The sequence below is a fragment of the Nicotiana tomentosiformis genome, chromosome 6 (assembly GCF_000390325.3).
Source record: "Nicotiana tomentosiformis chromosome 6, ASM39032v3, whole genome shotgun sequence".
Taxonomy (NCBI): Eukaryota; Viridiplantae; Streptophyta; class Magnoliopsida; order Solanales; family Solanaceae; genus Nicotiana; species Nicotiana tomentosiformis.
The window spans coordinates 4,046,838-4,069,559 of record NC_090817.1 but is presented as its reverse complement, the minus strand read 5'-3'; the positions used below and the strand labels follow the sequence as shown (position 1 = coordinate 4,069,559).

The following is a 22,722-nucleotide window of genomic DNA, read 5'->3' as shown; positions in this document are numbered from 1 at the left end:
TTATATTGGGTCGTTTACCTTTCCACAGTTCATAGGGAGTCTTCCTCAAGGATGGGTTTTATGAGACATCGATTGAGGATGTGACAATCTGTACTTACTCTTTCTGCCCAGAAGTGATTTGGCAGTGAATATTCTAGCATCATAGTTCTTGCCATATCCTGTAAAGTCCTATTTTTCCTTTCAACAACTCCATTCTGTTGGGGTGACCTTGGAGCAGAGAAGTTGTGAGTGTATCCTTGATCGTTGCAGAAATCTTCAAATGCTCTGCTTTCAAATTCTCCTCCGTGATCACTTTGAATAGTTGTAATAAGATATCCCTTTTCTCTTTCGAAGCTTTATCTTTGTGAGATAGAAAAATCACCCAAGTAAAACGTGAGTAATCATCAACAATAACAAATGCATATCGTTTTCCTCCTATGCTAGTAGTTCTATTAGGTCCAAATAAGTCCATATAAAGCAATTGCAAGGGTTTTGAAGTGGATACAACAACTTTGTTTTTGAAAGAATTTCTAGTTTATTTACCAATTTGACATGCATCACATTCATGATTTCTAGAAAAAATGAGTTTGGGTAAACCAATAACTAAATCATGCTTGGAAAGTTTTTCTATCTAATGCATGCTTGCATGACCAAGTTTCTTGTACCATAACCATGGATCATCAGATATGGATGTTAAGCAAATATGACCATCTATATTTTCAAAACCATCAAGAATATAGACATTTCCATACCTTTTACCTGGGAGGATTGTTTTACCTGTCTCATCTTCAATAGCACAACCTGATTTCTTGAACTTTACTTCATACCCTGAGTTGCATAGCTGACTAATACTCAGAATTTTGTAGTTACGTCCGTCAACAAGATAAACTTCAGTGATATCACAGTTATTATTGAAAGGAACTGTTCCGGTACCGACTATCTTTCCTTTTGAGTCATCACCAAATTTGACATTTCCTCCATCTATTTTCGTAACTTCTTTAAACAGGTTTTTATCACCTGGCATATTACCGGAACACGCACTATCCAAGTACCATTATCCTTTGCGACTCCTTTTATGGTTCCTTGTTGGTTAGTATTACTAGATTCAGGATTATTTTTGGGTTTCCAAATCCATCCTGAGACATTTGACTTACGAAATTGCAAAAAGAATATTTGTGTCCACTTTTATTACAGTAGTGACACGTATGACTTGATCCATTTTTGGTTCTCCCGTTTGTGTCAGCACTAGTGGACTCTGTTCTGGCTGGTCCTTTTCCAGTTGACTTGTAAGTCGCCTGGTTTGACTTTACAGAACTATGACTGGTGGATTTGCGCATGCCATTGAGTTGCATTTGCAATTCATCAACTTCATCTTGAAGTACTTCTTTTTCAATTTCGCATACTTCAAACTTGAGTTTCCAGTCTTTTATTTCTCTGTTGAGTCTCTTTATTTCATTCATCATCTTTTGAGACTCTTCCAAAGTAAGGTCAAGAATATCCTGCAATTTATTACATATTTCACAGTTAAAAGGTCTTACCTTGCTTGTTTCACCTCGTGCCATGAAACAATTCTCGTTGTCATCTTTTCAATCATTATCTGAGATGTCCTCATCTATCCAGCACCCTGAAATCTTGTTCATGTCGTTTTCCAAAATTGTCATGAAGCATAGATTTGCTATCTCTTCATGTTCAGAACTATCTTCATCACTCCAGCTTCCAAATGATTTGTTCTTGTTAAACCCTCTAGAGACCTTTCTTTTAAGCTTGGGACATTCAGCTTGAACATGCCCAAATCTTCCACATTCATAACATTTGCCATCATTTTTGTCTTGTTTATTGTATTGCCTAGTTCGCCTGGGTGGTATTCTGCCTCTTTTTGTATTCATGTATCTCCTCATTAAACTATCCATGTTCCTTGATACCATGAAAATTTCTTCTTGAAGAGCTTCAGGGTCATCATCAATATCATTGTCTGTTCTTTCAGGTGTAGCCTTGAAAGCAACTGTTTTCTTCTTCTCTTCTTGATTTGTTTTCTTGAGATGGGTTTTCTCAAAAGCTATAAGTTCTCCTCGAAGTTCATCATATGATAATTTATTCAAATCCTGTGACTCAAGAGTAACTACCTTTGTCTGCTAAGTAGTGGCCAGACTTCTCAGAATTTTCCTAACTTGATCACCACTTGAGTAGGGTTTGCCAAAAGCTTTTAGATCACTGATGATTTTGCTAAATCTGGCAAATATTTCTTTAATAGATTCTCTTTCTTTCATCTGGAAAAGTTCGTAGTCATGGACCAACATGTTAATATGGGTTTCTTTCACTTTACTGGTTCCTTCATAAGTGACTTCAAGTTTATCCCACATCTCTTTGGCTGTATCACAATTGGAGATTTTCTCGTATTCTTCAACACTTATAGCATTATAAAGCAGATTCCTTACTTTAGCATTAACTTGTACAACCGCCATTTGTTCATCGGTATATTCATCTATATCTTCAGGATCAGCGGGTGGTTGAGCAACAGCCGGTAGTGGGTAATTCCCCTTTTTGATAACTCTCCAAACCTTGAGATCATAAGATTTTGCATATATTTCCATACGCACTTTCCAGTGAGAGAAATGTTGTCCATTAAAATATGGTGGCCTCACTTGCGATGTTCCTTCCTGAAAGAGTGCTCCGACAATAACTTGATTTACCATGATCTTTTCTCACAAGCTGTTAAGCAAAAGAAAAAGTGTGAGCCTTGCTCTGATACCAAATGAAACTACAAGGGGGGGGGGTGAATTATTTATTTTTATATTTTAATAGCTACTAGTTGACTAGTTTTCTAATTAGTCGACATGATGTAATAACGAGATAATAAGAAGAGAAGAAATTAAGATGCAGAAATAAAGTGCAAGAATTAAAGACACTAGAATTTTTATACTAGTTCGGATTCAATGTGAATCCTAGTCCAGTCCCCTTGGGTTGCAAGGCAGTTCTCTTTAAGTGAATGAGTTTCTGGAGTACAATCGTGAATGATGTGGTTTACACCAATGGCTCAATTTCTATGTCACTCATTTTTTTTATACAATGCCTCACCAGTATTTTTCTCTCTTTCTTCTCTAACTTGTTACACAACAGATCTAATAGAGCTACAATGTTTGTTTGCAGTAGAACAAAGAGAGGGTATTTGGTTCGATCAAAGTATATTTTTCTAAGGCTTAAGGATGTGTATAAATACTTTGTAAGAGGCCGTTGCTGAAGAGATTTGCCAACCCAAGAGATTTGATCCTTGGAAAAAGATTGATTCTTTCCAAGAATAAGGTTATTTGCCGTTGGTCTTCCTTGATGAAAGGACTTTAATAGCTTTCCTTCTACAGGTCTTGATAGCACTGGATTTACTCCTTGATGTTTGGTCCTTTCAGTAATAGCAACTTGATTGATCATCTTGCAAGATTTTCGATACTTCTTTTCCGCTTCAATCAATCTCGGATTGATTTCCTTGTCTTTGATTGATTCCTTCAATCTTGGATGCTTTCCTTGAGTCCTTTAATTGATTCCTCTAATCTTAGATGCTTTCCTTGAGTCCCTGTACCAAGTCCTTGTACCAAGAGCAATTATATTATTTTCATCATTAAAACTAAAACCTAACACACCGGGGAATTGCTATAAGTGTGGAGAGTTTGGCCACATCAGGAGACATTTCCTCGCCTTATGGGAGGTCCGGCTCAGCAGAGGAGCTAGTCTATGACATCAGCACCAGTTTCTTCCCTACCCGCTCAGCGAGCTCGGGGTGGAGCCCAGTCAGTTAGGGGTCGCCCGAGAGAGGGAGGCCGATTAGGGGGTGGCCAGGCCCGTTTCTATGCTCTTCCTGCCAGACCAGATGCCATGCCATTGATTCTAATGCTATGATTATAGGTATTGTCTCAGTTTGACATAGAGATGCCTCTGTATTATTTGACCCTGGTTCTACTTATTCATATGTTTCCTCGTATTTCGCTCATTTTATGGATATGCCCAATGAGTCTTTAGTTTCATCTGTTCACGTATCTACTCCTGTGGGTGATACTATTATTGTGGACCGCGTATATCGGTCATGTGTGGTGACTATTGAGGGTCTGGAGACCAGAGTGGATCTTTTGTTGCTCAGTATGGTCGATTTTGATGTGATATTGGGTATGGATTGGTGTTCTCCATGTCATGCTATTCTAGATTGTCATGCTAAGACTGTGACGTTGGCGATGCCGAGGTTGCTGAGGGTTGCGTGGGGCGGTTCTATGGACTATGTTCTCATTAGAGTGATTTCATACTTGAAGGCTCTGCGGATGGTTGAGAAGTGTTGTCTATCCTATTTAGTTTTGTGAGGGATGTTAGTGCAGAGACTCCTGCCATTGATTCTGTTTCGGTAGTGCGTGAGTTTCCGGATGTGTTTACTGCAGACCTGCTGGGCACGCCGCCCGATAGGAATATTGATTTTGGTATTGATTTGGTGCTGGGCACTCAGGCTATTTCTATTCCACCGTACCGTATGGCGTCGGCTGAGTTGAAGGAGTTGCAGGAGCAGCTTTAGGAACTCCTTGATAAGGGGTTTATTCGGCCTAGCGTGTCACCTTGGGGTGCACCAGTTCTATTTGTGAAGAAGGATGGTACTATGAGAATGTGCATTGATTACAGACAGTTGAACAAGGTCACAATCAAGAACAAATATCCTTTGCCGCGTATTGATGATTTGTTTGACTAGCTTCAGGGAGCGATGGTGTTCTCCAAGATTAATTTGAGGTCACGGTATCACCAGCTAAATATTCGAGATTCAGATATTCTTAATTGATATAGCCATTATGAGTTCCTTGTGATGTCTTTTGGGCTGACCAACGCCCTAACAACGTTCATGCATATGATGAACAATGTGTTTCGGTCTTATTTGGACTCATTCGTCATTGTATTCATTGATAATATCCTAGTGTACTCTCATAGCCAGGAGGAACATGTCCAGCATCTGAGGATTGTGATACAGAGATTGAGGGAGGAGAAGCTTTATGCAAAGTTCTCCAAGTGTGAGTTTTGGCTCAGTTCAATGGTGTTCTTGGGGCACATGGTATCCAGTGAGGGTATTCAGGTGGATTCGAAGAAGATAGAGGCGGTGCAGAGTTGGCCCAGACCGTCCTCAGCCACGGAGATTAGGAGCTTCCTTGGTTTGGCGGGCTATTGCCGTCGTTTTTTGGAGGGTTTCTCATCTATTGCATTGCCCTTGACCAAATTGACCCAAAAGGGTGCTCCTTTCAGGTGGTCGGATGAGTGTGAGGAGAGCTTTCGGAAGCTCAAGACTGCTTTGACCACGGCTCCAGTTCTAGTTCTACCATCAGCTTCTAGTTCTTACATAGTGTATTGTGATGCCTCGCGGATCGGCATTGGGTGTGTTATGATGCAGGAGGGTAGAGTGATTGCTTATGCTTCGCGCCAGTTGAAGCCTTATGAGAAGAACTATCATGTTCACGACATTGAGTTAGCAGCTATTGTTCACGCCTTGAAGATTTGGCGGCACTATTTGTATGGTGTCCATTATGAGATTTACACTGATCATCGGAGTCTGCAGCATCTGGTAAAACAGAAGGATATTAACTTGCATCAGCATAGGTGGTTGGAGCTTCTTAAGGACTATGATATCACCATTTTGTACCATCCCGGGAAGGCCAATGTGGTGGCCGATGCCTTGAGTCGCCGAGCGAAGAGTGTGGGGAGCTTAGCATATCTTCCAGCAGCAGAGAGGCCATTGACATTGGATGTTTAGGCCTTAGCCAGCCAGTTTGTTAGACTGGATATTTCTGAGCCGAGTCAAGTATTGGCCTGTGTGGTCTCTCGATCTTCTCTTTATAATCATATCAGGGAGCATCAGTATGATGATCCCCATCTGCTTGTCCTTAAGGACACAGTCCGACACAGTGATGCTAAGAATGTCACTATTGGAGATGATGGTGCATTGAGGATGTAGGGCAGGCTATGTGTTCCTAATGTAGAAGGTTTGCGTGAGCTGATTCTCCAGGAGGCTCATAGTTTGCGGTATTATATTCATCCGGGAACCGCGAAGATATATCAGGACTTGAGGCAGCATTACTGGTGGAGGAGGATAAAGAAGGACATAGTGGAGTATGTAGCTCGGTTCCTAAACTGCCAACAGGTGAAGTATGAGCATCAGCGACCAGGTGGGTTGCTTCAGAAGTTAGAGATTTCGGAGTGGAAATGGGAGCGGATCACTATGGATTTCATTATTGGGCTTCCACGAACTCAGCGGAAGTTTGATGCAGTTTGGGTGATTGTGGACCGGCTGACGAAGTCAGCTCATTTCATTCCTGTGATGACTACCTATTCTTCCGAGTAGCTGGCTCGAGTGTATATTCGTGAGATCATCAGGCTTCATGGCGTACCAGTATCTATCATTTCTAACCGGGGTACACAGTTTAGATCACGATTCTTGAGGGTCATACAACATGAGTTGGGCACTCGAGTGGAGTTGAGCACAACATTTCACTCTCAGACGGACGGACAGTCCGAGCGCACTATTCAGATATTAGAGGATATGCTCCGTGCGCGTGTGATGGAGTTTGGGGGTTCATGGGATCAGGTTTTGCCACTAGAAAAGTTTTCCTACAACAACAGTTATCAGTCGCGCATCCAGATGGCATCGTATGAGGCTCTGTATGGTAGGCGGTGTAGGTCTCCAGTGGGTTGGTTCGAGCCGGGCGAGGCTAGATTATTTGGTACAGACTTGGTTCAGGATTCTTTGGAAAAGGTTATGGTGATTCAGGATAGACTACGCACAGCCTAGTCCAGACATAAGAGTTATGCAGATCAAAAGGTTCGCAATGTTACATTCATGCTTGGAGAGCGGGTCTTGCTCCGGGTGTCACCCATGAAGGGTGTTATGAGGTTCGGGAAGAAGGGAAAACTGCGCCCGAGGTTTATCGGTCCATTTGAGGTATGGCGACGTGTTAGGGAGGCTGCTTATGAGCTTGCCTTGCCTCCCTATCTAGTAGGAGTTCATCCAGTATTCCATGTTTCTATGCTCCGAAAGTATCACTGTGATCCATCTTACGTGTTAGATTTTAGCTCAGTCCAGTTGGACAAGGATTTATCTTATGTTGAAGAGCCAGTGACGATCTTAGATTGGCAGGTTTGAAAGCTGAGGTTGAAGAATATTGCTTCTCTGAAGGTTCAGTGGAGTGGTCAGTCGGTCGAGGAGGCGACTTGGGAGAAGGAGCACGATATGCGCAGTCGTTATCCTCATCCTTTCACCACTTCAGGTATGTCTCTATGCTCGTTCGAGGACGAACGATTGTTTTAAGAGGGAGAGGATGTAACGACCCGGACGGTCATTTTGAGTGTATTAGCCCCGATCCCCTATTTACTGTTTTCCCTGTATCTATTTCTGCTTATGTGACTTGCCGGGAGGTCTTGTTTTTAGTTTCGGTATATTTTGGGACACTTAGTCCCTAAAACGGAAGCCAAGTCTTAGGATTTTTGACCGTAGTCGAAATTATGTGAAAACGACTTCAAAATGGAGTTCTGTCGGTTCCTTTAGATCCGTTGGGTGATTTTGGACTTAGGAGCCTGTCCGGACTGTAAATTTGAGGTATGTAGCTAATTTAGGCTTAAAATGGCGAAAGTCGAATTTTGGGAAGTTTGACGGGGGAGGGGGGTTGACTTTTTGATATCGGGGGGCCGGATTCCGATTCCAGAAGTTGGAATAGGTCCGTAATGTTGAATATGACTTGTGTGCAAAATTTGAGGCCAATCGGACGTGGTTTGGTAGGTTTCGGCGTCGTTAGTAGAATTTGAAAGTTTAGAAGTTCTTTAGGATTGAATCCGGTGTAATTGGTATTTTGCTGTTGTTTTGAGTGATTTGAAGGTTTGGCTAAATTCGCATGGGGTTATATGACTTGTTGGTATGTTTGGTTGAGGTCCCGGGGGCCTCGGGGCTGTTTCGGATGCCCATCGGAAGGAAATTTGGACTTAGGCATTGCTGGTTTTTTTCTGTTATTCTGGTGTTTCTCACCTGCGGTGGGAGCCCATAGGTGCGGCCCCATAGATACAGAAGGGGAGGCGCAGATGCGGAAGAAGTCCTGAGTGGGAAGGATCACAGAAGAGGGCAGGGCCCGCAGGTGCGCACCCGCAGGTACGAATGAGTCACCACATATGCGGATTCTGGGAGCTTAAGTGGGATCTGCACCTGCGATGGAATTTCCGCAGGTGCGGCATCGCAGATGCGACAGAATGTTCGTAGGTGCGGAAGAACTGGGCGGAAAATGAAACTTCGAGGGTTTGATTCCCATTTCAATTTTGGGACTATGAGAGCTCGGTGTGAGGTAATTTTTTGAGGTTTCTTCAAGAAGATTGTTGGGGTAAATGATTCTAACTCGAGTTGGACTATATTTCATGAATCTATTGCTATTTTCATCATCTAATTAGGGATTTGAGCTGAAATTTGGGGAAAAAAGGTAGAAACTTTATAGGCTAAAATTTTGAGTTTTAGAAGGTGATTTGAGGTTGAATTCGAGTAATTCTTGTATGGTTGGACTCGTGAGTGGATGGGTGTTCATATTTTGTGACTTTTGTCGAATTTCGAGACGTGGGCTCGGGGGCCGGTTTGAGCCAATTTCGGATTTTGACTTATAATTTCGTATTTCTCTTGTGGAATTGATTCTTTTAGCCTACATTAATTATATCGCACTGCTTGTGGCTAGAGTCGGGGCGTCTGGAGATTGATTCGTGGGGAAAGAGCATTGCGGAGTAGGATTTCTGTGCGGTTGAGATAAGTAACAGTCTTAAATCGGGTTTTGAGAGTATGAAACCCCGAGAATTGGTATGATGTGAGTGTTTGGAAGTGACATACATGCTAGATGACAGGTGGGTGAGCGTGCACCGCGATGGATTGTGACTTGGCATGTCTCGTGAGACTGTAAAGTCGAATAACCATTGTTATTACTTGTCTTTCCTTGTCTTTGAGTAATTGATTGCCTTTCATGTTAGAAACCATGCTTAGGCTATATGATATCACTGTTGGGACCCGCAACGGTCGTATACTTGTTGAATTGACTGCTAATTGTTGTCTTGTACTCAATCACAGTCTTATTTGTTTGTTATATCTCTGTTCCCTCTCATTTCTTGTTGATACAACTATTGTATTCTCTATTTAGGCTGATTATTATGATATTTTATGAGCCCGATGGGCTGGAGAGGTCAATGACTAAGATAGGGCCTGAGTGCCGAGCAGTGAGTAATGTGAGGGTATATGGATCGGGTTGCACGCCGCAACGAGCCTTATGGCTATTTATGGATTATGGATCGGGTTGCACACCGCAACGATCATTATGGCTACTTATATGATTGGGTCGGGCTGCATGCCGCGACGATATAGCGCTTGGGCTGAAAGGAGCCCCTTCGGAGTCTGCACACCCCCAGTGAGCACAGGTACCTATTGAGAGTGTGTATTGAGGGCTAAGAGCCGAGAGTATGAGCTGTTGAGATGAGTTGAGTGACTGCTACATTGAGAGGTTGTACTTGCTTTTATTTATTGTTGCACTTTGTTGTTATCTATTGTTGTTATGAAATTTCGGGAAGATTCATATCTTTTTTATTTGAGCTCGAACTGATTTGACTTATACCACTGGATTTGAAAGCATGTTCACCCTTCACTGTAAACTTTTGAAATAATCTGTATTTTTTTATAGCTCGTCATTACTTCTCAGTTCTTTATTTAATTATGTTATTTACTGAGTTGGTTGTACTCATGCTACACCCTGCACTTCATGTGCAGATCCAGATGTATACGGTTCTGACAGTCGTTGAGTTCGTGTGAGAGCTGATTATCGGAGACTTACGAGGTAGCTGCCGGCGTCCACATTCCTTGTTTCTCCTTTCTTATCTTTTCTCTCTTGTATTGGCATTTGGCACAGACTGTAGTAGACTCTGTTTCTAGATTGGTTGTTAGATGCTCATGACTTAGTGACACCCCGATGTCGGGCTATCATTCCGCACTTGTATTTTGGATTTTTACCCCGTTATTATGTAAACCTTCAGTTAGTTTAATTGCTTTAGCTCTCTTCTGTTATATATTGAAAGCATATTGAGAATGTTGGCTTGCCTGGTTCCATGATAGGCGCCATCACGACTGGTTAGGTATTTGAGTCATGACAACAGGGTATATTTGACCCTTTTCCGTTTAGAATATTGTTATAAAAGTAAATTAGGAAGAGAAAAGGCTGAGTTTATGTTAGTGATGGAGGAAATAACAAGTTAGGAGAGGAGTGGTTTAGTTGGATTAGAAGTAAATTGTGTGTGAAGATTTATTTCTATGGTATGAAGGGGAAAGGGAAACTAATAGTAAAAACTGCAACTTGATTAAATAATTGAAAATTTATGGTCGAAATTTGATGGCATGCTCTCTTTCTCTGTATTTTTTTAATTCAATTTGAATTTTTAACATCCTAATGAAGTTACTACAAAATTTTAAAATATAAGAAACGGTCATATAGAAATATAGAGTTTCACCTCTACAGATGGTAAGACCAAAATATCTAATAGACTTATTAAATTAATTTTGTTACTTTTAATCGAAAAAAATAAAATTTATCTGAACTTGAATATACTAAAAATCTATCTTTATACTACTTAATTAAAACTAAAAAAAATGATTAAAATGAGTGAGATGGTAAAAATTGTAGATGTCTAAATGGAGCCATTTGGCTGAAAATGCATAGAATTTTCAGGGAAAAGAATAGATAACAAAAATAATTTTGTAGCCAATCCTTGCTTGCAGAGGCAGATCTAGAAATTTAAGTTTATGGGTTCATGCAGAAATCTTAAGTTAATATACAATAATGGCTAGATTAACAGACTGATTTTCAAAGTAAATATTCTTATACATTTAATGAATTTTTCAATACAAATACCGGATCTAGACAAAAGTTACTGGGTTCACGGGAACCGTAACTAAAGCACTGAATCCGTCCCTGCTTACTTGGACCGTAAACATGTCACGACCCAATTTAGGATCATGACCAGCACTTAGGAGCAAGTGCTCCCAAGTAAGCCTCATTGATAATTTACAGAAAGTCGGACAGAGTTTTTCCTGTTTTAGGACTATCAAAAAATAAACCTGTCTTAGAAATCAACAACACCATCCGAATATCAAATCAAATAATCAACAACTTATTAATTAACGAAAACAAGTCCACCATTTCTAATCAACCCACTAACAACCAGAAATACTAATTTATCTCCAAACTCGATAAAAAAGTGCAATACTCATCATAAGTCTATAATAACAAAAGAATATGCATGACTCTAAAAGAATGACTATGGAGCGACTCTAAGAGTTCAAAGAGAAGATCATAGCAATAAATAAAATCTCCGCCCACGCGAACAAGTGCGAGGCTCACCAAGAACTATCAACTTGTGCGCTCTAATTAATGACATCCTCGCCTGCGTCACCTGTTGTCTCTGAAAAAAATAGCAGGGAGTGAGTCGTTAGCTCAATGAGTAATAACACTTAACCACAACCGTTTTTATTGGGGACAAGTCAGAAAATATGCTAGTATATCAAACAGAAAATATCATAAGAATGCCCTTTCTAAAACGGTAAATATAATCAGTCTTTTCATATGTTTTCTATAACAGAAAGCAATTTAACAAATCGATATTAAACTCAGTAAACACTTTCTCATAGCTAATCTTTATGTTTGAAAGGTTTCCAAGAAAGAATCATGTAATCTGTATCACTGTGTGGACCCCTTCATAAAAGGAGTCAAATATAACTGTATGTCCCTACTAAAGGGAAAATTATAATTGTATGCTAGTTCTACCTTCTCACTAGCGAAGGCTATAACTGTAATCGGTAATCTGTAATTACAAGGTGCACCAGGTCTAACGAATCTGGCATTAGCTATGGGATCCATCAAAGTCTCCTCCCATTTATACTTTTCTTTGTAAATAGTAAATATTCACGTGAAAGCATTTTCAAAATAGTATAGGGCATTTCAATTCTTATCAAATCATGTAATCCAAATTCCGGTAACGGTAATCATATCTCAAGTGACAGTAAAACATATCTAGTAGCATTAAGAACCTTTTAAATAACTGTAAACATCTCAAGTAAACTATTCAGTACCATATCAAGTAAAGGACTTGTCCCATATGCAATTCCAAACATTCGGTAACACCTTTTATTTTTAAAATATAGTATAAACCATGCAGGTTATGTATCATGATCCGGCCGGTCATTTTGAGTGTATTAGCCCCGATCCCTTATTTAATGCATTCCCCGTATATGTTTCTGCTTATGTGACTTGCCGGGAGGTCTTGTTTTGGTTTCGGAGTATTTTGGGACACTTAGTCCCTAAAACGGATGCTTAAGTCTTACAATTTTGGCCGTAGTCAGAATGGTGTGAAGACGACTTTGTAATAGAGTTTCGTTGATTTCGTTAGCTCCGTTGGGTGATTTTGAACTTAGGAGCGTGTCCGGACTTTGAATTGGAGGTTTGTAGCTGATTTAGGTTTGAAATGGCGAAAGTCAAATTTTCAAAAGTTTGATCGGGGGTTGACTTTTTGATAGCAGGGTCGGATTCTAATTCTGAAAGTTGGAGTAGGTCCGTAATGTTGAATATAACTTGTGTGCAAAATTTGAGGTCAATCGGGCGTGGTTTGGAATGATTCGGCATCGTTTGTAGAATTCGGAAGTTTAGAAGTTCTTTAGGCTTGAATCTGGGTGTAATTGGTGTTATTTTGAGTGATTCAAAGGTTCGACTTAGTTCGTATTGGGTTACATGACTTGTTGGCATACTTGGTTGAGGTCCCGGGGGCCTCAGGTAGATTTCAGTTGGTTAACGGACTTGGTTTTTGAGTTGATGAAGCAGCTGAAGAGCTGCTGCTACTGGTGTAACCGCACCTGCGTAGTGGGCACCGCAGGTGCGAGCACGCAGAAGTGTGGCATGAATTGCAGATGCGGGCAAGGCCATGAAGGACAGGGGTGGTAGGTGCGAAGAATTTCCCGCACCTGCGGTAGCACAGATGTGGATAAGTGGGCGCAGGTGCAGGGGCAGATGGGAGAGAGTGACTCCGCAGAAGCGAGGCCAGTGCCGCAGATGCGCGTTTGCAGGTGCGGAACCTGGAGCACAGGTGCGGGCCCTGGAGGTGCAAGTGACTTCTGCAGAAGCGGCATTTTCACCGCAGGTGCGATAATAGCTCCACAAATGCGAAAAGTCCAGGAAGAATGTTTATAAGGAAGGGTTCGCGATTTTAGTCTTATTTCAACATTTTGGACTCGGACTTAGGCGATTTTGGAGAAGATTTTCGAGGTGATTATTAAGGTAAGCTTCTTGTACTCGTTTTGGATCATAAAACTTGTTTTCCTACTGATTTCCCCACCTAATTAGTGAGATTTTGAAGTGAAATTTGGGGGTTTAGGGCTTGAGAATTGGAGAGTGAATTTGGATGACCAAATGATGTCATAGTTTGATGAATTTGGTAGGGTTAGACTCGTGAGTAAATGAGCTTTCGGGTTTTATGACTTTTGTTGGATTTCGAGGCGTGGGCCTAGGGGCCAGGTCAAGCCTGATTTGGATTTTAGCTTATAATTTTGTGTTTTTCTTGTAAAATTGATTCCTTTAGCCTATATTAGTTATACCCTTCTGCTTGTGGCTAGATTCGGGGCGTTTGGAGACTGATTTGAGGGGCAAAGGCATTTTGGAGTAGGATTTGCTCAGTTTGAGGTAAGTAACACTTTCAAACTTGGTTCTGAGGGTTCGAAACCCTGAACTATGTGCTATATGATCGGTTTTGAGGTGACGCACATGCCAAGTGACGGGTGTGCGAGCGTGCACCGTGAAAATTATGGCCTGGTTGATTCCATGGCACTGTATAGTGACATTATTTGGTTGATATCATGTTTAGGCTTTATGTCGGTACTGTTGGGAACCCTAGTGGTCATATCTTACTGTCATCTCACCGATTTCATTGATATTATGTACTCAATCAAGTTCACGCATATCATATCATATCTCCATCTCAGTTGTTATTTATTGATACATCATATCATTGCTTCGGGCTAGTTTTCATGATATTGTAAGCCCGTGAGTGAGACTGGACAGATTGATGAGCGAGTGAGGCTGGGAACCTGATTATGAGTGACAGTTATGGGATCGGGCTGCACGCTGCAACGGTTATACTGATTTTATGATAGAGCTTGGGCTGTAGGAGCCCCTCCAGAGTCTGTAACACACCCCCAGTGAGCGCGATTGATATTATTGAGGGATGAATCTTCCCTAGACATGGATGTTGTCCGAAATACTTGATACCCGGAGATGGATCTTCTCCAAGGGGCTGGATTGGCCTTCCTCAGTACTGGGTGACTTCTAGTCAGTGATGTATATATTCCGGGATGGATCTTCCCCTCGGCCGTATGGGCCATATACAGTACCGAGTGGTTGAGCATTCGAGAGTGTGAGCACATGAGGCTGACAGCATGGTGCATCACATACAGCATGTGCATTGGCATGTAGAGATAGCAGAGTTATATTCTTTACACTGTTCGGATCTGCCTCACTTTGCTGTTTTGAGTTGCCTATTTAATCTGAAAGCATGCCTACATTTCTGTTAAGTTATTTCTATTTTTATCTGTATCGGTTGAGTTCGTCACTACCTTACAGTCCAAAGTTTGGACTTGTTACTTACCGAGTTAGATGTACTCACGTTACTCCCTGTACCTCGCGTGCAGATCCAGACATTTTTATTCACGGCGGCGGTTGCTGATTGCGGCTTTAGAATTCGGAGACTACCAAGGTAGCTACACGACGTTCGCAGGCCTTGACTCTCCTTCTTTATCACTAGTTGTATTTTCAGTTTGTTTCTATAGACACTATAGTGGACTGTATTCTAATTTAGACGCTCATGTACTCCGTGACACCCCGGTTTTGGGATGGATTGTATCGTATTTTGGATATTTCTATTTTCAAAAAGGCTTTCCTAGTTTCACGATAGGTGCCATCACGACTGTTAGATTTTGGGTCGTGACAAGTTGGTATCTGAGCCTAGGTTACATAGGTCTCACAAGTCATGAGCAGGTTTAGTAGAGTCTTGTGGATCGGTACAGAGATGTCTGTACTTATCTTCGAGAGGTTGCTGAACACTTAGGAAACTTCACATTTTTGAATTCTTGTCGTGCAAATCTGTTGATTCTGGTAACCAAACTTCTGTTGTTCTATTCTCTCATAGATGGTGAGGACGCGTACTACTGGGCAGGACGAACATCCACCAGTCAGGGTCGCGAGAGGCCGAAGTCACGGTAGAGGTCGTGGTAGGGGAAGAGGTGAATCTCGCACCACATCTAGGGTAGCACCTGCAGATCCACCAGTTGCCCCAGTTCAGGAGTAGACTCCATTTGTGGATGAGCCGGTGAGACCAGCTCAGGCACCATATGTGCCTATTGTGATTGTCACACCCCCTTTTTTCGAAGGGGGATAAGGGAGTTTTTTCAATTTAAGTGACATTGTTCGAAATGAGATTATTTATTTATTCAGAGTCGCCACATGAAATAATTTATAGTGTCCCAAGTCACCGGTTTATTTTAAATCCCAAATCAAGGAAATTGACTCTTATTTATGGTCTGCGAACACAGAAGACCGGGTAAAGAATTCTGTTAACCTAGGAGAAGGTGCGTGGCACTCACGAGTTCCGTGGTTTTAGCACGGTCGCTTAACAATTAATACCTGGCTTAATTATCTGATTACATGTTTTAGACCTATTGTGCATTTTAGCTTTTTAACCGCTTTTAATTATTTATGGAGTTTATTTGAACAAGTCACGATGTCGCGCACTTATTTATTTGTACACATTGCGAATCGCGCCACGTGAAACGCACCCGCGGTTTACAACGTGTTAACTTTTATTATTATTTGAAGTTGTAAGGTCGAGTCGCATGAAATGCGCACCCGAAATGGGAATTATGCATCGTGACCATGCCACGGGAACCGTACCCACAATCACGATGATTTATAATTGATCGCGCCTAAAGCAAACTACGATGTTTATAAGTTATTTATTTTTCTAAGTTATTTGAGGTTGTTGTGAGGCAATGAGTTATGGATATGGGATTGTTTGTGGAAGATGTGTGACTTTAAATACTAAATATCAGTATAACCAAATACGTTACAACTGAATTCATTACTAATAAATTATTCGTACAATCTATCCAAGAAAATCACAAAATTCCGTGTCAATGTTCCATAAGATTTTATCCAACAGAAAATGGTTTTCTCATTTCAATTTACTGGTTTATGAGGATGATTCATTGCTTTTGAATACGCAAAACAACCTTCCAAATTGATTCACATGCCTCAGGAGAAAATGAATTTCACAAAGAATCATTTCAAACAGGAAAACATGATAAACAAATTTTAACGTTATTAATATTGCTTCATTAGAAAGATTGACTCTCGATTCTTACATCACAATCAACTTTATTAACTGGTATGTTATTCTTTCAAATCAAACAATAGTACAACAAACTAAATATCAACTAATGGACTTATACCCCTCGTGCCTTTTGTTTTAACGTATCTAACTTATTCATTAATTTTTAGCTTCAACATTTATAGCAAAGAAGAAATGAGCAAAATTTCAGTAGTAGGCCACTTCCAATTCCATTCTCCAATATATATACTGTTAACAACCAGGAAATCGAATAACTAGAGCAATTGTACTACTGTAAACTAAGCACGCAATTAATTCATTACTCTAGGAACAGAACCTATTGATCATGATTCAAGCCAAACAAACATAGTCATGGAGAAAATCAAACACATATTAATGCACCAATCCATATTTTATTACAAAATAAATGAGCTCAATACTTAGACAGATCCAAAGGCTTGCAGTCATGATTCAATACCTGGTTGCAGCAAAGCAGACAAAAGAAAAATAAATCTATGGCTTTGGAGAAGAAATAGACAGAAATAAGAAACAACTACAACTACTTGAAACAGCAATGAACAGCAAATGAGACCAAAACCACTTCTAGCAGCAGAAATGAAATATCGACCAAATTGAGATCTCAACTCAATCGATTCCCATTGAACTGAGGACGATTTGAGGAAAGGTAGAAACCGAACCCGAATTCATATTCCGATACGTTCCCCATATTTTGTCAGCTTAGCTTTTTTTGATTCCTAGAGTTTACTGACTTTAGGTCAATGACATTGTTGGGAATTCTTCTTAATTTTTTCGAAAAGATTCTTGGACCTCTTTTTCCGGTTTTAATGTCCAGATGAGTTCTCTCCCTCTGTTTCTATTTGTGTCTATGCGGCATTTGTGTGAGTATGTCTTTTTAATTTTGAGAGAAAGAAGATAGAGAGAAGATCTGAAGGGGGAGGCGCCGTTTTTGGTTTTTCTCTAGGGGAGAGGTCTAATTTGGTCTCGTCTCCCTTTTAGGGTTTGGTTAAATGGGTGTTTTAAAGAGAGGGGGGATCTGGTTGGGCCAGGTGGGTCATGAAAATTGGGCTTCTAAAGGGGTGGGCTTGACTAAACTAATTTGTGTGGCTAAACTATTATATATATTTTACTCATTAATTGACTAATGACCTAATTAATTAACTATCCTAAAAATGCATGTAGAGTTACTAATGTATTTTTTGGTATTTTAGTGTTTTACAAATGTAATTTATTATGTAATTAAAATTTCAAAAAAAATGTAAAAATTCAAAATATTTTTGTATTTTCTTTAGGATTTAAAATGCAACTTAAAAATGCATAAAATATGAATTCGTACAAAGCAAACTAAGTTAAAATATAGAAAAATAATTTAAAGCTATTTTTTGGATTTTTTAGGAGTAATTTTATATTAGGGCAAAAATTAGGTGCTCACAGCTGCCCCTATCTGCTCGAAAACATGAAGAGTTTTCGGGCAAAGATAAAGTGAGCAATTACGAGCAATATTTGCCTGTTTAGATACTCCATGGGAAGCGTTTTTTGAAAAGTTTGACCGAACCTTGCTTCGTAGGTTGCCTACATATCCTTGGCTATAAAGGCATCAGGTCAGTGTAGTTCTGGAAGTTTAAGTAGCTGGGACTACCGAGAAGTTGTGATTTCATTGTTGTTGCTGCTGTTTACTGCTTGCTGAGCTCATTATTACACCAAAGTCAAAATGAAAAAGACTAACTAAGCCTATCAGCTACGAGTTACAAGATTCCTATCTATGAGTCTTTTGAAGCGTGATAAGTCTTGGCTGGTTTTTCATGCAGACTCTGATCTGAACCTCGATGCTTGCTAGCTGCATGTGCTAGTTTATTCTTCTTCGGCTTTTCGGATCAAGACGGGACATGCAAAGCTTGCGACTTCAGTCATGTCTTGAGCAGCCCATATCTTTTCATCTGCTTCTGCATTTTGAATTCACTTTTTTTTTTCTTTTATTCTGGATTGAGACTTCTTCTTTCGGTCATCTCGGACTGTCGACTTGCATTCTTAAGGCGAGCTTCTGCTACTTCTAACTTGAATTGAATTCTGAAATGACTTCCCTCGTTCTCCAAGTGGGCTCCTGATTCTTCTTGAACTTGAAAATTGAAAGTTGACCATGTTCTTCAGGCGGGCTCCTGATGCCTCTCTGACTTGACCATGAAATGAATTCACTCGTTCTCCAGGTGGGCGGCTGGTAATTACTAGAAACTTAAAATGAATTCCCTCATTCTCCAGGTGAGTGCATGCTAATGCCTTGTACTTGAAATAAATTCCCTCGTTCTCCAGGTGGGCGCCTGATGACTTAAACTTTAAATAAATTCCCTCGTTCTCCAGGTGGGCTCCTGATGACTTAAAACTTGAAATAAATTCCCTCGTTCTTCAGGTGGGCGCCTGATAACTTAAAACTTGAAATAAATTCCCTCGTTCTCTAGGTGGGCGCCTGATACAGACTTGAACTTCAAATGAATTCCCTCGTTCTCCAGGTGGGCGCCTGATGACTTAAAACTTGAAATAAATTCCCTCGTTCTCCAGGTGGGCGCCTGATGACTTAAAACTTGAAATAAATTTTCTCATTCTCCAGGTGGGCGCCTGATGACTTAAAACTTAAAATGAATTTCCTTATTCTCCAGGTGAGCGCCTGCTGACTTAAAATTTGAAATAAAATTCCCTCGTTTTCCAGGTGGGTGCCTGATGCTGACTTAAAATTTGAAATAAAATTCCCTTGTTTTCCAGGTGGGCGCCTGATGACTTAAAACTTGAAATAAAATCCCTCATTCTCCAGGTGGGCGCCTGTGCTAACTTAAAACCTTAATGAATTCTCTCGTTCTCCAGGTGGACGCCTGCTACTGACTTGAACTTGAAATGAATTCCCTCATTCTCCAGGTGGGCGCCTGCGACTGACTTGAACTTAAAATAAATTCCCTCATTCTCCAGGTGGGTGCCTGCTGACTTAAAACTTGAAATAAATTTCCTCGTTCTCCAGGTGGACGCCTGATGACTTAAAACTTTAAATAAATTCCCTCATTTTCTAGGTGGGTGCCTGATGACTTAAAACTTGAAATGAATTCCCTCGTTCTCCAGGTGGGCGCATGATGACTTAAAACTTGAAATAAATTTCCTCGTTCTTCAGGTGGGCACCTGATGACTTAAAACTTGAAATGAATTCCCTCATTCTCTAGGTGGGCGCCTGATAACTTAAAACTTGAAATAAATTCCCTCGTTCTCTAGGTGGGCGCCTGATGACTTAAAACTTGAAATAAATTCCCTCGTTCTTCAGGTGGGTGCCTGATGACTTAAAACTTGAAATAAATTCCCTTGTTTTCTAGGTGGGGGCCTGATGACTTAAAACTTTAAATAAATTCCCTCATTTTCCAGGTGGGCGTCTGATGACTTAAAACTTGAAATGAATTCCCTCGTTCTTCAGGTAGGCGCCTGATGAATTAAAACTTGAAATAAATTCCCTCGTTCTTCAGGTGGGCGCCTAATGACTTAAAACTTGAAATGAATTCCCTCGTTCTCCAGATGGGCACCTGATGGCTTAAAACTTGAAATAAATTCCCTTGTACTCCAGGTGGGCTCCTGCTGACTTAAAACTTGAAATTAATTCCCTCGTTCTCCAGGTGGGCCCCTGATGCTGACTTAAAACCTGAAATAAATTCCCTCATTTTCCAGGTGGGTGCCTGATGTTGACTTAACACTTGAAATGAATTCCCTTGTTCTTCAGGTGGGCACCTGATGCTGACTTAAAACTTGAAATAAATTCCCTCATTCTCCAGGTGGGTGCCTGCTGACTAAAAACTTTAAATAAATTCCCTCGTTCTCCAAGTGGGTACCTGATGACTTTAAACTTTAAATAAATTCCCTCATTCTCCAGGTGGGCGCCTGATGACTTAAAACTTGAAATTAATTCCCTCATTCTCCAGGTGGGCGCCTGATAACTTAAAACTTGAAATAAATTCCCTCGTTCTCTAGGTGGGCGTCTGCTCACTTAAAACTTGAAATAAATTTTCTCGTTCTCCAGGTGGGCGCCTGATGCTGACTCAAAACTTGAAATGAATTCCCTCATTCTCTAGGTGGGCGCCTGATGTTGACTTAAAACTTGAAATGAATTCCCTCGTTCTCCAAGTGGGCGCCTGATGCTGACTTAAAACTGAAATGAATTCCCTCGTTCTTCAGATGGGAGCCTGTAATCATGACAAACATAGACAAAATAGAGAAAATTTTCTACCCCAGTTTATGCCAGGAACATTCTTGAGTGTTAGTTGAATCCCATTATCCAGGAGGGTCCTGAAAATTTAAAACTAGATCCCATTATCCAGGAGGGTCCTGCAAACCTAAAATTAAATCTCATTATCCAGAAGGGTCCTGAACAGTTAAAATTAACTCCCATTATCCAGGAGGGTCCTGAAAACTTAAAACTGAACTTATCTGGAACATGCTTTCCTCATGGGGGATTCCTGGAAAAGCAAACAAGATTTCTTGCCCCTGCCTAAAACAAAGAAAATTTTGTCAGTTTAAAAATATGGCGGTTAGTTTGTGGCATCCTTGCTGAAAGTGTCTGCTTCCGCCACTACCCTGCTTTATTTTGATTAGCTGCTTTGGGCTACAAAGAATTGTTTGACCTTTTGATCGGACCTCGACCATAAAACCTCTGAATAACTTGAATCCTTTACACTCAACTCGTCATATGGCACTTTTATTCTGACAACTGTTGAACCTTTGCGTTTCCTACAAATTCACGAATCACTTGACCACCTGAACTTTAGTTACCACCGCATTGCTCATTCTAAATCATGTCACTTGTGATGTGCCTGGCCGAATTTCACTTGGTGCAAATAAAAAGCTGGTAATGAGCTTTGAAGTCCTTTCTTTCTTGCTTAACAAAGACTAATTTGACAAAGACTTAGAAAAATAGACCCAAAAGAAACGAAGCGAAGTGACTTCGAGAATTAGGAATAAAAAGGAAAAAAAAAAGAAAAAGAGATAACTATTTGAAGAAAAATGGAAAAGAGACTTATCTGAATGAAGCAACTGGCTCCAATAATCATGACATGCATTTCGGATTAATCAGCCTAATCCATCCAACTAATCACATTTTAGTTCATGTCATATCTTCATACTTCAAAATCGGGGTTTCCATAATTCAATTTCTCTGTAAAGTCTTGAACCCCATTTAGCTTTTAATGCCCCGAGGGGTTTTCACCAGCAAGCCTTTCTCATTTGCTCCTCTCTCAACTCACTCTCGCCTTACAGTGCCCGTAAGGGTTTTCACCAATAAGACTCTCTCATTTGAATTTTCTCTCGACTCACCATCGCCCTATGGTGCCCCTGAGGGTTTTCACCAATAAGACTCTCTCATTTATTCACTTTTCCTTGTGCCTATGAACAAAAGTGCTACCCATGATGTAAATCATACCTCCATCTCACTTGACTTGGCATCCTCAAAGTTGATCAGAAGGTCTTTCTTTGGACTGTAGTGTAGGTTTTGGAAAGGGTTAGAAAGAAAAGGTAGCATGCAGGCTCAAAATAATTTAAGATGAAGGGATTCAAAATTACAACTTTTGGAATCAGATCTTTTTACAAAACTAAAACTTCTGCCCCAGTTTCTTCGAATATAGGGAATTTTGAATTTTTATTTTGATGGGACCGAACCGTGTAAGGCTGCCTACGTATCCTTAAAAGGAATCAGGTCGAACGTAGTTCAAACATAAGAGTTTTATTTTTGTTATTTTGCTTTTCTTCTTCTTCTTCTTCTTCTTCTTCTTTCTTTTCTCTTTTTTTTTTTCTTTTTCTCTCTTTTTTCCTTTTCTATTTCTAACTCTACTTCTGATTCCAAAAGAGGGGTATGAAAGAAAATAAATAAGGCTAAAAACAAAGGGGGTAACAAAGGATAAAAGTGTTTGGGGTAGCAGAATAAAATGCCTTCGTCAATCCAACTTTGAACATGCCAAGTACAGAATGTGATTGAAGATAAGCAAAGAAATCATACATAATACCTCTTGACTGCATCAGAATTGATAGCCATATCTACACATTTGCCTTCTATATCTGTTAAATACAAAGCACCATTGGGTAACATTTTTGTCACAATGAGCGGCCCCTGCCAGTTTGGGGCGAACTTGCCTTTAGCTTCAGCCTGATGTGGAAGGATGTGTTTCAATACCATCTGACCCACTTCAAATTTCCGGGGGTGCACCTTCTTGTTGTATGCTCTTGCCATTCTTTTCTGATACAATTGACCATGACATACTGCTGCCAATCGTTTTT

The 22,722-nt window shown here is 40.4% G+C and overlaps 1 protein-coding gene across 1 annotated transcript; it reads right to left on the bottom strand.

Moving 5' to 3' along the window:
- Positions 1-1,565: 1,565 nt before the first annotated feature.
- Positions 1,566-2,672, bottom strand: LOC138893509 (uncharacterized). Its single transcript, XM_070178115.1, has 2 exons — positions 2,148-2,672; positions 1,566-2,081 (listed from the first exon to the last, which is right to left on the bottom strand). Exons 1-2 carry the CDS (start codon positions 2,670-2,672, stop codon positions 1,566-1,568), a joined length of 1,041 nt encoding a protein of 346 aa, XP_070034216.1.
- Positions 2,673-22,722: the final 20,050 nt, after the last annotated feature.